Source organism: Poecilia reticulata, linkage group LG21, assembly GCF_000633615.1.
Source record: "Poecilia reticulata strain Guanapo linkage group LG21, Guppy_female_1.0+MT, whole genome shotgun sequence".
Taxonomy (NCBI): domain Eukaryota; kingdom Metazoa; phylum Chordata; class Actinopteri; order Cyprinodontiformes; family Poeciliidae; genus Poecilia; species Poecilia reticulata.
Window position 1 is genome coordinate 20,678,766 of NC_024351.1, and position 13,970 is coordinate 20,692,735.

A 13,970-nucleotide genomic window follows, 5' to 3' on the forward strand; every position below is an offset into this window, starting at 1 on the left:
CCAGAAATTAAGCTCATGAGTTTTATTGATTTATTACAAACAGACTGGTATTTTTTAGGTATCTATGTCTAATAATTGTGCCTATTTTGGCTTACTGCTAATGAAAACCAAAATTCAGCTTCTCAGAAATTCACAATATGACATATGATGGGTAAAAAACAATTTTTAAAGACAAAAATTGTCAACTTGGTGAACTGTACGTCCATGTTCTGTTCAGTATGTGGACTCTGGTTGGTCAGAAGTTGGCTGTAACTCATGTATTAAACTCCAGCTTTTGTAGTTTAATTGAGTGTCTTCTGGACATCTGTTAAGTCACAGTTTGATGTTTTGTTGCTAAGTAATTTTCTAAGAAAATGAATTTTAAATAAACAAACTTTTTGAACTTTTTTTTTTTTTAGGGAATATTCGAGTCGCTTCAGCAGCAAGGACACACTCTTGTTTTGCATGAGGGTGATGGTGGGAGTGATCATTCTTTATGACCACGTCCATCCAAATGGCGCTTTCACCAAGTCGTCCAAGATAGATGTAAGACATTTGTTGTGCTTCGGTTCTGTAAAGACGAAGTCGCCTTTTGATTCCATGTGATTTCACTCGGACTTATTTCCTCCAGATGAAAGGCTGCATAAAGGTGCTGAAGGACCAGCCGGTCGACAACGTCGAAGGACTCTTGAATGCGCTGAAGTAAGTGCTTTTTATTAAGCAGGTTTTAATTAGAGACGCACCGATCCCATATTAATATCTGTATCAGCCCTGATATTGTAAAGAAAATCTAGAATTTGTATCCATATGGGCCAATCTATTCAGTCTAATTATATGCTTTGTGCAACATCATGTTCTATTATTTACTTTCTGAATTATTTGAAGGAAGGTTTGTTGTAGTTTGTTTTTGTCAGTTTCAGTTTCTTTATTATTTATTTTACCTTGGCTGTTATGTTTCTAATTGCACTGACTGAACAAATGAAAGTTATATTTACACATATGACCAAACTTGTGAAGCTATTGGTGTATTTAATTGTGCTGTGCTGGTTCGGTTTTAAGTCAATTCAGCTCTATTTTTCTGTAACGATATATGGATCGGTTTTGGACAATAACTAAACTGCAGATATCGATATCTGTATCAGAAGCGGGGGGAAAGTGAATCGGTGGATTCCTAATTTTAATAATATTGTTATTATCTCTAATCTAAAGTCCATTTTGTCTCCTCAGATTCACCACCAAACACCTGAACGACGAGTCCACTCCAAAAAACATCCAGTCGATGCTCCAGTAACATTTTCTTTTTCTTTTTATGAATATTGATATGAAGAGGATCATTCTGCTGACCTCAGACAAGATGTAAATGTTTACATTATTTAAAAAAAAATGGTTTGTTCATACTTGTGTGTCTTGTGCAAAAATTCTACACTCCAGTTTATTTTTGCCCTACAGATTTGATTACTTTCCACTTTCCCACCATAAAAAAAACCAAACAAACAAAAAAAACTCAAAAGCATCCCGTGAAAGGCTTTTAGAAGTTAATAACGTTTACCTTCCAGGATGATGAAAAATGATCTCTGAAAGCTGCTGCACATGAGCAAGGCAACATAAAAATCCCAGCTGACAATAAAATTTAATGTTGAACTTCGTATGAGATTCTTCTGATGAAGAATAATTTTGTTTTTGGGATACCGACTTTAGAAAATCCATCTTCAGTTCACCTTTGCACCACGGTGTGAGATTTCCGAGAAATGCATTAAAGTCTCCGGAATCAAACAGACTTCATCTCTGTTGGAATGAAAAATGGATGGAGGGTGGGTTGTTGAAAGTGATTATAAATGATCCAATCAAATGTTCTTTTTTTTTTTTAGCTGATTTTAAAAGCTACATACTGTGCCATGTTTTTGGGTAAATTTCATCGTAATTGTGCTGCCTGTTTTTAGTGGCACCACCGGTTAAAATCTTTATAGGCTTAAAATAAATTCATCTTTTATCACAGCAGCATGATCTCACATTGGAAATACTTGAAAGTTCAATCATTTTTAATTTATCCTCTGGCGAAACTACGAATAATTCAAATAAATTAATTTATTTGAATTCAAATTTCAGTCTTAGTGTAGTTTATTTTGAAAATAATAAATTACATATACCCACCATCTGATCTGTACCAAATTCAACACAATGGATACTAATTCAGCCGCTAAGATATGTTTAGGAAAAAAATGGGTAGAGATGGTAAAATACCTCTACAGCGCCCCCTAGGAGCATTAAAATAGTCAGCCACAACCCAGGCTTTGACCAGTGCTTCTGAAATTTGATACACTTGTGTAACTCCTCAAGACCTACAAAGAAAAAATTCTTGCAKCCAATTATTGTGTAACACAATTTTTCAATTTAAGATGTTGCTACTGGAATAAAAGATGTATTTATACACATCTTTACCATCTCGGCCAATATTTTGCTGGTAATCGTTCTTTTAACAGAAAGACCAAAAATATTTAATTCTAAATAAATTATAATTAGTAAAAAAAAATTAAAAATAGATATTTTTGACCCTGTTGGAAATTTTTAATGTAAAAAAAAACTCATTTGTTCTCTGAAGTGCCCAGTTTTTTGTTGTTGTTTTTACATTTAATTTTAAATATGACCTTTGATATTGTGCTACTCCTTTCTGATAAATCAAACTATGGAGGTGAAGTGAAACAGTTCCACCGGCACTGAACAGATCCTCCAGCTGCCTCACCTGGTTGTGTGTGCCTGCGTGTGCGCGTGTGTGTGTTTGGTGCTTACCTTACACTGCTCTCAAACTAGGTTGGACAATCTGTGACTGTTTAACTGCGGTTCTTTTTTACTATAAACTTTGAAGACCAATGAAAGATGGAGAGAATGTGTATTAATGGACATCAATGTGTAGGGTAGTCGTTTAAAACTTTTGTTGTTTTTTTTACCACAACGTAAATCTGGAGCTCACGACGAAAATGCCAGAGGGCCATCTTGATGCCCTGCATTGCCTTAAATAAGCTGACGAAGGTTATGGTGACGCATGTTGTGCCGAATCCATAAAGCCATATATTTAACCTTCCTGGGGTATTAGTACAACGCTGAGCAAATATCACCAGCAGGACACTGGATGGGTTATCCCGTCAGATTGTCAGTTTCCAAAACCACACAAAAAACCCCCGTAAAGGCGCACGCGGGTTCAGTGCGGACCACGCGCCCCCCTTTCCTAAGACCTCGGGAGGGTTAAAATGAGCCGCAGCCACTCCTGTCCCTACATTAACGCTTCAGACTAACATCACTTTAACATCCTGTTGTATTTCGACATGCATCCAGTCATGGGTGCGAGCCATATTTTTGATGCAATGAGATTGCGGTATCATATAAGTCTCATTTCTGACTGAAGAGACCCGCCCCCGTCTTCTGTCAGGGACCTTCTTCGTCCCCAGCTGCTTGCTGAATGAAAGACTTTGTTTTAGTTATTAATCTTTTTTGTTTTTGTCTTCAACTGACAGTTATTGTTCAATATTGTTCAGATTTCTACTCACTGTTTATGGAAGTTGCTTCAGCTGTGTTCTTGCATACTGGATGGGAGTTTTGAATTGGATAATAAAGGTGGTACATTTCTTAAAGGCTTTTTGTTCTTCTTATTCACAACATTGCAATTTTTTTAATCATTAAAACTGCTGTAATAAAAAATGGTGAAAGGAGCAAATTACTAGCAGAAATAAATACATTAAAGTTTATACTTATTTATGTTTACTATACCCTCTTGTGGCCAGAACAAGTATTGCAATTAATCACCAAGTGAACAATTTGAATGGACAAAATAATAAAGAATGGAGAAAGAGACATGTCTTGGTTTTGCAGACGTTTTAATTATGATTCCATTTGGCCCATAAAACACTTTCTATATCACATAGACATTTGAAAAAATAAGTTTAAATGTCTCAAATGTCTTCAAATAATAAACTAAAGCCAAGTGCTTGCGAGGTTCAGGTAAGACTTACAAAAGACATTTTTGCAGAAACTCTCGACATGACCCCAAAAATACATTGATTCCTTGCACAAAATAATGTGAAAGGTTTGAAGGACATAATCGAGATCAATTTTAGATTAAGTTCTCCTGAAGCTCTGGTCAGTGTTGATGTCATTGTCCTGCTGGGGGCAGTGTTGAGCTGCGCTTCAAAAGTTGAACAACCGTATACCTGCAAACAAAGACAAGTTTTGCCATGAAGATTTTTTTTTTACATATCAAAACTTGACGCATCAATTAAGCTCATTCTTCTGCTGTCTTGATATCCTACTAACAACTTTCTTTCAGAAAGTTTTGCCTGTCATTGCATCTGATCTGAGTCAAATAGTAAACTCATCTATTTTATCAGGCGTTTTTGTCCAGGATCTAAAAACAGCAGCTATCAAAACTCTGATAACAAAAACAGATTGGTTAGATCATTTATTGGTTTAGATWTTTTTGAGATTATGTTTTTTTTCCCTTCAAAATGATACAAATTTAATTTCAGTATTTAATCAAACAAAACACATTTCTGTCATCTAGAAGCTTATAAAGTTGGACAACTTAGAAAATTAGTAAAAAAAAGAAAAGATTACATTCAAAAGAAATAATAATGGACTGAATACTGGACTGTGGGGAATGCCAGGCTCAACGGTAAATGAGTTTAAATACAAAGCACTTTACCAAGGGTAAAAGGCTTGAACTTCTATTCAGAGTAGGTACATCTTTGTACATTTTTTAAAGTCACCATCTTATGTCCCCAGAGTGAGAGCAGAATTAGCTTGAGAAAATTGGTTAGCTTTTTCTCCAAATCATTCAGATTACCATATGGATTTTTTTTTCTCTCCCAGAGTATCAAGAGGTGGGGGTTTAACTTTTAGAGAAACACGTCAGGTGTGTATGCATTGACATACTAGTGCACCACTAAATGATATGCCATGAGTGATTTACCATTGTGGTTAGCTAAAAATGTAATATTCTCTAAACTACAGGAGATAACAATTTGAAAACGGTGAAAACTCAACAAGGTTCTAACATTTCTAATCGGGTCACAAGCAGCTTCCAGGTGTTTTCTTGCAGAATTACTCATATTCAGTCTCTGATTTCCTGAGGACGTTTCTCTTACTATACAGTTGCATCAGATTCTGCCTAAAGGATCAGAGCAAGTGAGACTGCTTACTGGGAGTGCTCCGCTGAGAGCGCTGGGCTGCCTTGAGAGCCTCCAAACTTAACTGGGGCACCGCCGTCCTCACTGGCCCGGGTCGGACCCCAGCGTTCCACTGGGTCATGCTGAGCAGGTTCATGGCTGTCGCAATGGTGATAGGGTGGTCCTGAGCAGGAGATGCCCATAAGGGGCGGGTTTGGGTCTGAGGGTCTGTGGGGAGACGATTAGCAGGAGCAGGTGGAGAGGAGTCCTGGGCTCTGAGGAACATCTGACAGAACAGAGGTACAAACGCAGAAGGCTATTGTTGATACACGTTCACAAGAAGTCCCGTTTACAGTCATCCCCATGATGACACATGGTGGTAGCTGCATCATGCTATGGGGATGTTTTTCTTGGTTGATGAAACACGACAAATCCCCTAAAAAATCCATTATGTTTTGGGTGGTAACATGATGAGAGATGCCTGAATATATGTTCTAGGTACTTGTGCTACCCGTTTCATCCACCATAATCAGCAAAACGCCTTTTCTCTCTCTCTCTCTCTCTCTGTCTCTCTCTCTCTCTCTCTCTCTCTCTCTCTCTCTCTCTCTCTCTCTCTCTCTCTCTCTCTCTCTCTCAACATTAACATGATTAAGTTTTAAAGTGATACTTCATAATGTATGATGCCTCCTGGTAACACCGTTGCATTGCTCATCCCTCTCTAAAATTCAGACAAGAAGGTAAACCGTTACTGAAAACTAATGGTGGAGAATTACCAGAGACTTAGCTTTGCGCAGTTTGTATGTGGCCTCAGACGGTGTTTTTCTCTTTCCGTCACCGTTCTGAGACTCACCGCTGCGGGATGTGGAGGTTTTACTTCTCATTTGCCTGGGCATAGATTTAAGTATTTTAGTCTAAGAGTTCAAAAAACAAAAAGGTTTGTGTTTCCAAAATCCTCACTCTCTAAAGGTCTGCTCCACGGGATCCAGGTTGTCCAGGTAGTTGAAGCGTATTGTATCCTTTGGGTGTCTGTCTGAGTCTCTCCATGGTGGCAGGGCTTTAGCCTTCTTTTCTGTTTTTAACCCTGACCTGGAGCTGGATTCAGGAGGCTGGATGGTGGGAACTGGATGCTCCTTGTTGTTCTTAGCCAGTTTTGGTGGTTCCTTACGTCCACCGCTGATGACTGAAGGAATTTCAAGCTCCGGTGGCATTGATGGTGTCTGGAAACACAACACAGACTTTTAATTCTGTCGCTCCATTGGACCTTTTTCACATGTAAGAAAGTCCACTGACCTCCAGCAGTCTGTGTCGCAGATCCTGAACAGTCTCTATGTAGTGTCTCTTCCAGACACCCTGCTCAAAAGCCAAGGGGGAGAAGGTGATGCACCAGCCGAGCCGCAGACACTTGGCCATCCACAGTTGGTCCAGCTCCACGATGCTCCTCCAATGCCAGCTCACCTGTCACACACGGAGGCTAAACGTCTTACACACCCTGATCCTGTACCTCCTGGATCTGCTCCAGCGATGTGTACCTGAGCACATCGGCAGAGGCTGCGGGGGTCCAGGAAGGAGAACAAGTAGAGACAGAGGGCTCTGGGCAGCAAGCAGGTGAAGTCTGCAGCCTGCAGGGGGAGCCGTCTGCTCACGGTGAGGCTCAGGAACCTGAGCTGCTCCACCGAACAGCGGAGGACGAAGTCCTGCAGCACAGTCTTCCTCTGGCTGTCAGACCAGCTGCCAAACTACAGAAGGACATAACTCAGTTCACCAGAAGTATCAGTTTTACATGAACTCAGAATAAGTTATCTATCCTCTTAAACTGACCCATTTTGCCAGAAGCTGTCTCCTCTCATCAAACAGCTGGGAATAAGAGGTCATATTTAGTTAAATATCATGAAACATTTGAAGTTTTTGGCAGTTTGATAAGCTTTCTAAAACTAAATACTTTTTACTTTAAAGGGTTAGTATTATATAAAATATTTTTACATTTCTTTTTTTTAGATTTACATCATGTCATATTGTTATCCCCTCCTCAAAAACACTGTTTTCTTTTATCTTCCGTGGCAACCACGGGAATGGTTGCCACTCCTGTCACCTCCAGCCTCTGCTCCTCCTCAGAGCTTCTGTTTCCCAGCCTCCGCCTCACTGAGCAGCCCTCCCCTGCAACTCCCCCACTCAGCTCCTTCAGACTAGCCAGCAGCAATTGGCAAACACCTGGTGGAACTGATAATCTGCTGAGCTCATTAAGGAACTACTTCTCAGAGCAACGCTGGTAAAAATATTGTTAAAGGTTTAATTATAGGAGCCATGTTGTGGTGACTTCCTGAAGGCGGAGTTTCAGAAAGAGCAGGAGTGTTTAAAGAGACTCAGGCCCAATTTCAAGGCGTTGAATTACTAATTCAAATTTGTTTTGAGTCATATTTGTTATATATAAAAATTTTTATAACACCTAAAGGTAACATATTTTTGATTCTTATATAAAATGGTCCTGTGTGCCTGGAACACACATAATTCTGCCCCTTTAATAGAATAACAGAAAGCAGTGTTAATGAAAATGAGCTGATGTTGACCTTGCTGTTGATCAGCGGATGGTTCAGTGGGGTCCATGCACTCCGCTTGGTTTGCATTTTGGCATGGCTAGATGAAGGCGGTAATTCAAGTGGCATCTGGAAAACAAATAGGTGACCCTTAACACCACTGTTAAACCGATTTTTCTGCCATATTTATCTTTTTTAAAAAATTTATTTATGTTGTTTAAAAGACCCAAATACAACCCGGTAGTTCATGAATCCACAAGACTTTCATTTAAAAAAAAAGTCCCTGTATTTTAAATACTTTATGACGTCATGCACTCTAAACAAGGTACCCGAAGCCTTTGAAAGAGAAGTAGGCCCACAGCATCACAGATCCTTCCCCATTAATGATAGTAGGGAAGAGGTTCATGTTTATTAATAGAATCAACAATATACTCTAATGTGTTTCAAATCAGACACCAGCATTCACCTGTAGCCAAATCCCCTTCTCCCCCGAGGTAAACAAAGAGTAGTCACTAATACGTGAACATTTATTTTGAAAGAACTGGTGTCCTATTCATTTGACAGTCCACAACAATATCCTAATTACACATACTACATAAAGCAAGTTTTCTGACTTCATGCTTTTTGTATTTAAAAACTTTTTAAACCTTACCATTAGCAAATAAAAAAAATAATAATAATAATCCAGATCCGGAACGCACTTTATGCACCCGAGCACCTAACTCCTCGTCTTCTTCTCTTCTTCCCCATGTCCCTCTGCACAGTTGACTTGTTTCCATAGTAACGGCGTGTGAACACGTATTGCATGAATTGGCTGCTATACACTAGGGGGAGTGCTGCAATGCAAAACGGAAAACCGCTGTGGAGTGTGTTTCTAATAATGGCAAGGATAGTACAAAAGCTCAGAAAATACAATACTAAAGACCTTTACCCTCTATACATCTGTCTACTTGACAATGTGGTGCGCATGAGTAATTTGAAACTACAATATAACACGTAACTTATAAAACGTTAGAATATAAAACTTTACTTAGGTATTAGATCATGTGCTGCAACAAAGGCACCCATATAAATAGTTAATATTCAGAGGCAGAGAGCCTTGGGTGTTCTCAGACGCCGTAACACACAGCTGCTGAGGAGCGGGATGATATCAAGCTGCCCATGTTCACGTAGCACGAGACCGGAAGTAGTACATTGAAACGTTCGGAAAAATAAAACAAGAACGTTTGAACTCGAAGTGTTTGATTATAAAGTGCGGTTAAAAAAAAAAAGACAAAAAGAGTTTGTCACACAGGACTAAACAGCCTCTTTAAAGCGATAAACCGTAAATGGGAGTAAAAGCTACTCGAATGTTTGCCAGGACAAATAAAGTGTATTTTCGTTGTTTTMGTATAAAACGTGAATTCTGTCTAAAGAAGTGAACAAACGCCATTAAAGTTTTTAGAAGTTCTTACCGAGACGGGTGGAAAAATTAATTTCTTGAGAGCCAAACATCTAAAAGCAAAATACCAATAGAAGTTGCAACACAACTTCTAGTTACTAATCTGAGTTTTGGTACAAGTTAATAGTGTGGGGGATAAAAAAAATATGCAAAAATACTCACAAAAATACGTATGTCATGATTTGAGAATAAAAATAATATATATTTTTTTTAAAAGCAAGCAAACAAACAAACGTCATGGTCGCCTATAGATTTTGAGGAAATTATTCTATGGACAAAATCCTAAAGGAAAACTTAAAACCATCAGTTATAATATAATATAATATAATATAATATAATATAATATATTACACTTACGGTAATATGTAATATAATATAATATAATATAATATAATATAATATAATGTAATATAATATAATATAATATAATATAATATTTTGTTGACATTAAGAGTCTTCTATTAAATCGATAGGGTTCGGACCGGAAGCCATCTTGAAAGTGTCGCGGGCTTAACGGTGGGAGGAACGTGGGGGTGAAGGAGGAGAGGAAAAGGAGAAGAGGTGAGGGAGGCTGGAGGAAGAGGAGGAGGAGGTTAGCTCATTGTTACGGAGAGGGTAAGCTGCTGAGACCACCGCCACTGCACGTGAATTTCCCTGGAGAACATTTCGGTAAAGTTTTGTCCATTTAATTCCTCCATTTTTTCTTTCTTTGTAAATATCTGGGCGGAGTGTTTCTCCGAGTTGCCGCCCTGGCGGCTCGTTGCGGTAAATGATAACACCGGTGAGCGGAGCTGGCTGTCTCTGCTCCGGTTACTATCAGCCCTGAGGACGGACCAGCCGTCATCTATTGTTTGCTCTGCGTTACTTCTCTCTGCTTGAATCCGGGTTTTGGTGACACTCTGGCGGTTAGAGGAAAGTAGCCGCGTCGAGCCTCCTGGTCAGGTTAGTTTAGCTAATTTAATATGTGGAAAGGATAAATGAATATGTAGATAGAGGATCAGCTCTCACTGATAAACAAGTAGGCTAACCGCGGAATTAACTAAATAATTTTCACTCTTTTATATTCAGGTTTAAATAAAACAAATTTTCGGAGAATTTGAAAAGGAATTCTCCATTTGAAGTTTATTATTTATGTTTTTATACGTGTCAGTAGAAAGAGTATTCAGGCTGTATATGGGTGTGTACTGACATGTTAATAAGGCTAGTTCTAATATAAAAAAAAATAAGGCGAAATAAAAGACAAATGACAAAATTATGTCTGAAAGGACTTACATACCACATAAAATGTAAAGTTATCAAGCATGAATTTGCTGAATATTATGATTCAAATACCACATAGTATTTTTATGCAATATTAAAGGTTTAAATTACCATTTTTTGTTGATGTTGATGTTTAAATTGTATGTTTTTTTTAATGGCTCGATATTTATTTTTAATGCTAAGTTGTTCAGCTATCACATTTAACMTTTTTTTAATCAACAATGGAGCCACTTGAACATCATCAACAAAAACATCTATATTTCATTTGAAAAATGTCCCCTGAATTGCTGTTTTTTTTATTTTTTTTTATTTTTTTAAACACACTGCTTTGTTTCGTGAGCTTTGCTACAATGACTTATTCTATCTCTGTTGTGATTTTTCTGCATGCAGATCATTGACTGGTTTCCATCTCTGGCTGTTGCTGGTACTTCCTTTTGAGGGCAGATGATGATGATGGATGCAGCCAGCTTTGACCATGAACATGTTGGATGGTACCTGCCAGCTTGGACCGTTTCTCTGTGATCTCAGAAGAGACTCTCAGGCGATTTTCAGACTTTTTTTTTTTTTTTACTCCTGACCTGGTGGATGACCCTTACGGTAACAGAGGGTAACGCCTCGTCCTAAGCAGCCATCTCCTGGGTGTCTCCAGGTGACTTCTTGTGTGGGGACCCAGTGATGGATCTCCTGTGGGTGCTCTCCGTGTCGATGCTAGCCGCCTGCGTAGCTATCCCCATGGACGCTGCAGCGGGCAGCCACAGTCTGTTCACCTGCGAGCCCATCACCCTGCGCATGTGTCAGGGGCTGCCGTATAACTCCACCTTCATGCCCAACATCATGAACCACTACGACCAGCAGACGGCCGCTCTCGCCATGGAGGTACGGTATATGATACGACATGTGAAAAAGCTTTCAGTCAACACAGCTTCATAATTTACTGGAAAATATATCTCTGTTTTCAGTTTAGCTTTGACGTTTGAGCTCTAAACACAAATGTAATATACAGGTCCTTCTCAAAAAATTAGCATATTGTGATAAAGTTMATTATTTTCCATAATGTAATGCTAAAAATTAAACTGTCATATATTTTAGATTCATTGCACACCAACTGAAAYATTTCAGGTCTTTTATTGTTTTAATACTGATGATTTTGGCATACAGCTCATGAAAACCCAAAATACCCGTCTCAAAAAATTAGTATATTTCATCCGACCAATAAAAGAAAAGTGTTTTAATACCAAAAAAGTCAACCTTCAAATAATTATGTTCAGTTATGCACTCAATACTTGGTCAGGAATCCTTTTGCAGCCTTCAATGCGGCATGGAGACAATCAGCCTGTGGCTCTGTTGAGGTGTTATGGAGCCCAGGATGCTTCGATGGCCTTAAGCTCATCCAGAGTTTTGGGTCTTGCGTCTCTCAACTTTCTCTTCACAATATCCCACAGATTCTCTATGGGGTTCAGGTCAGGAGAGTTGGCAGGCCAATTGAGCACAGTAATACCATGGTCAGTAATATCAGTGGTTTTGGCACTGTGAGCAGGTTCCAGGATGTGTTGAAAAATTAAATCTTCATCTCCATAAAGCTTTTCAGCAGATGGAAGCATGAAGTGCTCCAAAATCTCCTGATAGCTGCTGCATTGACCCTGCCCTTCATAAAACACAGTGGACCAACACCAGCAGCTGACATGGCTCCCCAGATCATCACTAACTGTGGGTACTTGACACTGGACTTCTGGCATTTTGGCATTTCCTTCTCTCCAGTCTTCCTTCAGACTCTGGCACCTTGATTTCCGAATGACTTGCAAAATTTGCTTTCATCCGAAAAAAGTAGTTTGGACCACTGAGCAACAGTCCAATGCTGCTTCTCTGTAGCCCAGGTCAGGCGCTTATGCCGTTGTTTCTGGTTCAAAAGTGGCTTGACCAGCATCTGTAGCCCATTTCCTGCACACGCCTGTGCACGGTGGCTCTGGATGTTTCTACTCCAGACTCAGTCCACTGCTTCCACAGGTCCCCCCAAGGTCTGGAATCGGCTCTTCTCCACAATCTTCCTCAGGGTCCGGTCACCTCTTCTCGTTGTGCAGCGTTTTCTGCCACACTTTTTCCTTCCCACTGAGGTGCCTTGATACAGCACTCTGGGAACAGCCTATTCGTTCAGAAATTTCTTCCCGTGTCTTACCCTCTTGCTTGAGGGCGTCAATGATGACCTTCTGGACAGCAGTCAGGTCGGCAGTCTGACCCATGATTGCGGTTTTGAGTTATGAACCAGGCAGGTAGTTTTTAAAAGCCTCAGGAATCTTTTGCAGGTGTTTAGAGTTACTTCGTTGATTCAGATGATCAGGTTAACTGCTCGTTCAGAGAACCTTTTCATGATATGCTAATTTTTTGAGACGGGGATTTTGGGTTTTCATGAGCTATATGCCAAAATCATCAGCATTAAAACAATAAAAGACCTGAAATATTTCAGTTGGTGTGCAATGAATCTAAAATATATGACAGTTTAATTTTTAGCATTACATTATGGAAAATAATGAACTTTATCACAATATGCTAATTTTTTGAGAAGRACCTGTATGTCTGTGTTCAAAAAGCTGAGATGGGGCAAAAAGGTTAGAATAAAAAAAAAACACCCTCAATTACAAAGAAAGCATTTCATTTATTAGGGAAATGTAAAACATCACCTTTTCACAAGCCCTGCTCAAACTAAACCCCATAAAAAGATATTGATATCTTTTTTTTATACTCGTAAAAAAAACCATGAAATTCTTGGTATTTCCTTAGAAATTTTGTGAAGGCGGAGCAACGTTAAAAATTGCGCTAAATTTATTAATCAAATGTTATAGGTCATAATTTTTATTACTTTTCTAGCAATATCTATTTTCAGTACACGACTCTCTGACTGTTTCAGTGAGGTCAGTAACTTACCTCACTGAAGGCGTCACAGGATGGAGAAACACCTCAAAATAGCATTATTATTATAGAGTATTATTAAATTATTTTAAAGCTGTTTGAAGAAAATATAAGATTTAATATTTGTCTTAATGTTGTCTTTTAGATGAGCTTCTTTACGCTTTTAAGACACATTACTAGAAATTCTGTGACTAATGTTCACATGCATTTAGCTATATTTATTTTTTATCTTATCAAAAATAAACCTGACTAAGCCAATTAATTTAATAGTTAATGGTTACCAAAAATACAGCAGCAAACGGTAAATGTTTCTGTGTAATKTTTGAACAGAAATGCTCAGTATATAGCTTTAACTAGGCATTAGTATGAATTAGCAGATTCTTAAATGATTTGGCTAGAAGTTTGTTCATCTTTTCTGAATTTGACTAGTGGATCAAGTCACACATCATTTTAGATTCTGTCTTTTATTCACTATTTCTTTTTAATCATGGAAACCATCAGAAAATTCTTTTTAAAGTTTGATTCTAAACTTGAATTTGTAGGTCSAACCTCAAAGAAAACCAGGAAYTGGTGCAATTCTTAAAGATAAACACAAATATTTGCTGTGAATAACTAATGACTAATTAACTCTTTTAACATTATATAATTACTATAAGTAGAGTACATAACACATCAGATTTTTCTTTCCTCTCTCTCTCT

General features: G+C 38.5%; 3 protein-coding genes across 13 annotated transcripts in view; 2 read left to right on the forward strand and 1 right to left on the reverse strand.

The window, feature by feature from the left end:
- Nucleotides 1–1,625, forward strand: part of fam49a (family with sequence similarity 49 member A) — a 30,423-nt gene extending 28,798 nt beyond the window's left edge. For all 4 annotated transcript variants that reach the window (XM_008398193.2, XM_008398191.2, XM_008398192.2 and 1 more), the window contains 3 exons: nt 399–525; nt 611–681; nt 1,207–1,625. In XM_008398193.2, the coding sequence (XP_008396415.1) occupies nt 399–525; nt 611–681; nt 1,207–1,270 (262 nt within the window). In that variant the 3' untranslated portion in view covers nt 1,271–1,625. The remainder of the gene's footprint in view (nt 1–398; nt 526–610; nt 682–1,206) is intronic.
- Nucleotides 1,626–3,831: 2,206 nt separating this feature from the next.
- Nucleotides 3,832–8,459, reverse strand: fbxo16 (F-box protein 16). 2 transcript variants are annotated; one of them, XM_008398188.2, is made up of 9 exons: nt 8,368–8,459; nt 7,700–7,795; nt 6,954–6,989; nt 6,665–6,871; nt 6,426–6,590; nt 6,093–6,352; nt 5,909–6,020; nt 5,169–5,421; nt 3,832–4,181 (listed from the first exon to the last, which is right to left on the reverse strand). In XM_008398188.2, exons 1-9 carry the CDS (start codon nt 8,443–8,445, stop codon nt 4,159–4,161), a joined length of 1,230 nt encoding a protein of 409 aa, XP_008396410.1. In that variant the 5' UTR covers nt 8,446–8,459; the 3' UTR covers nt 3,832–4,158. The 2 variants fall into 2 exon arrangements, with proteins under 2 accessions (XP_008396410.1, XP_008396411.1); XM_008398189.1 differs by having other exon boundaries at nt 8,319–8,429.
- Nucleotides 8,460–9,633: 1,174 nt separating this feature from the next.
- Nucleotides 9,634–13,970, forward strand: part of fzd3a (frizzled class receptor 3a) — a 28,106-nt gene continuing 23,769 nt past the window's right edge. For 4 of the 7 annotated variants that reach the window (XM_008398184.2, XM_008398183.2, XM_008398187.2 and 1 more), the window contains exons 1-2: nt 9,634–9,776; nt 10,758–11,243. In XM_008398184.2, the coding sequence (XP_008396406.1) occupies nt 11,043–11,243 (201 nt within the window). In that variant the 5' untranslated portion in view covers nt 9,634–9,776; nt 10,758–11,042. Of the gene's footprint in view, nt 9,777–9,828; nt 10,050–10,757; nt 11,244–13,970 lie in introns of those variants that run through there. The other 3 variants (XM_008398186.2, XM_008398185.2, XM_017302229.1) reach the window with 3 other exon arrangements.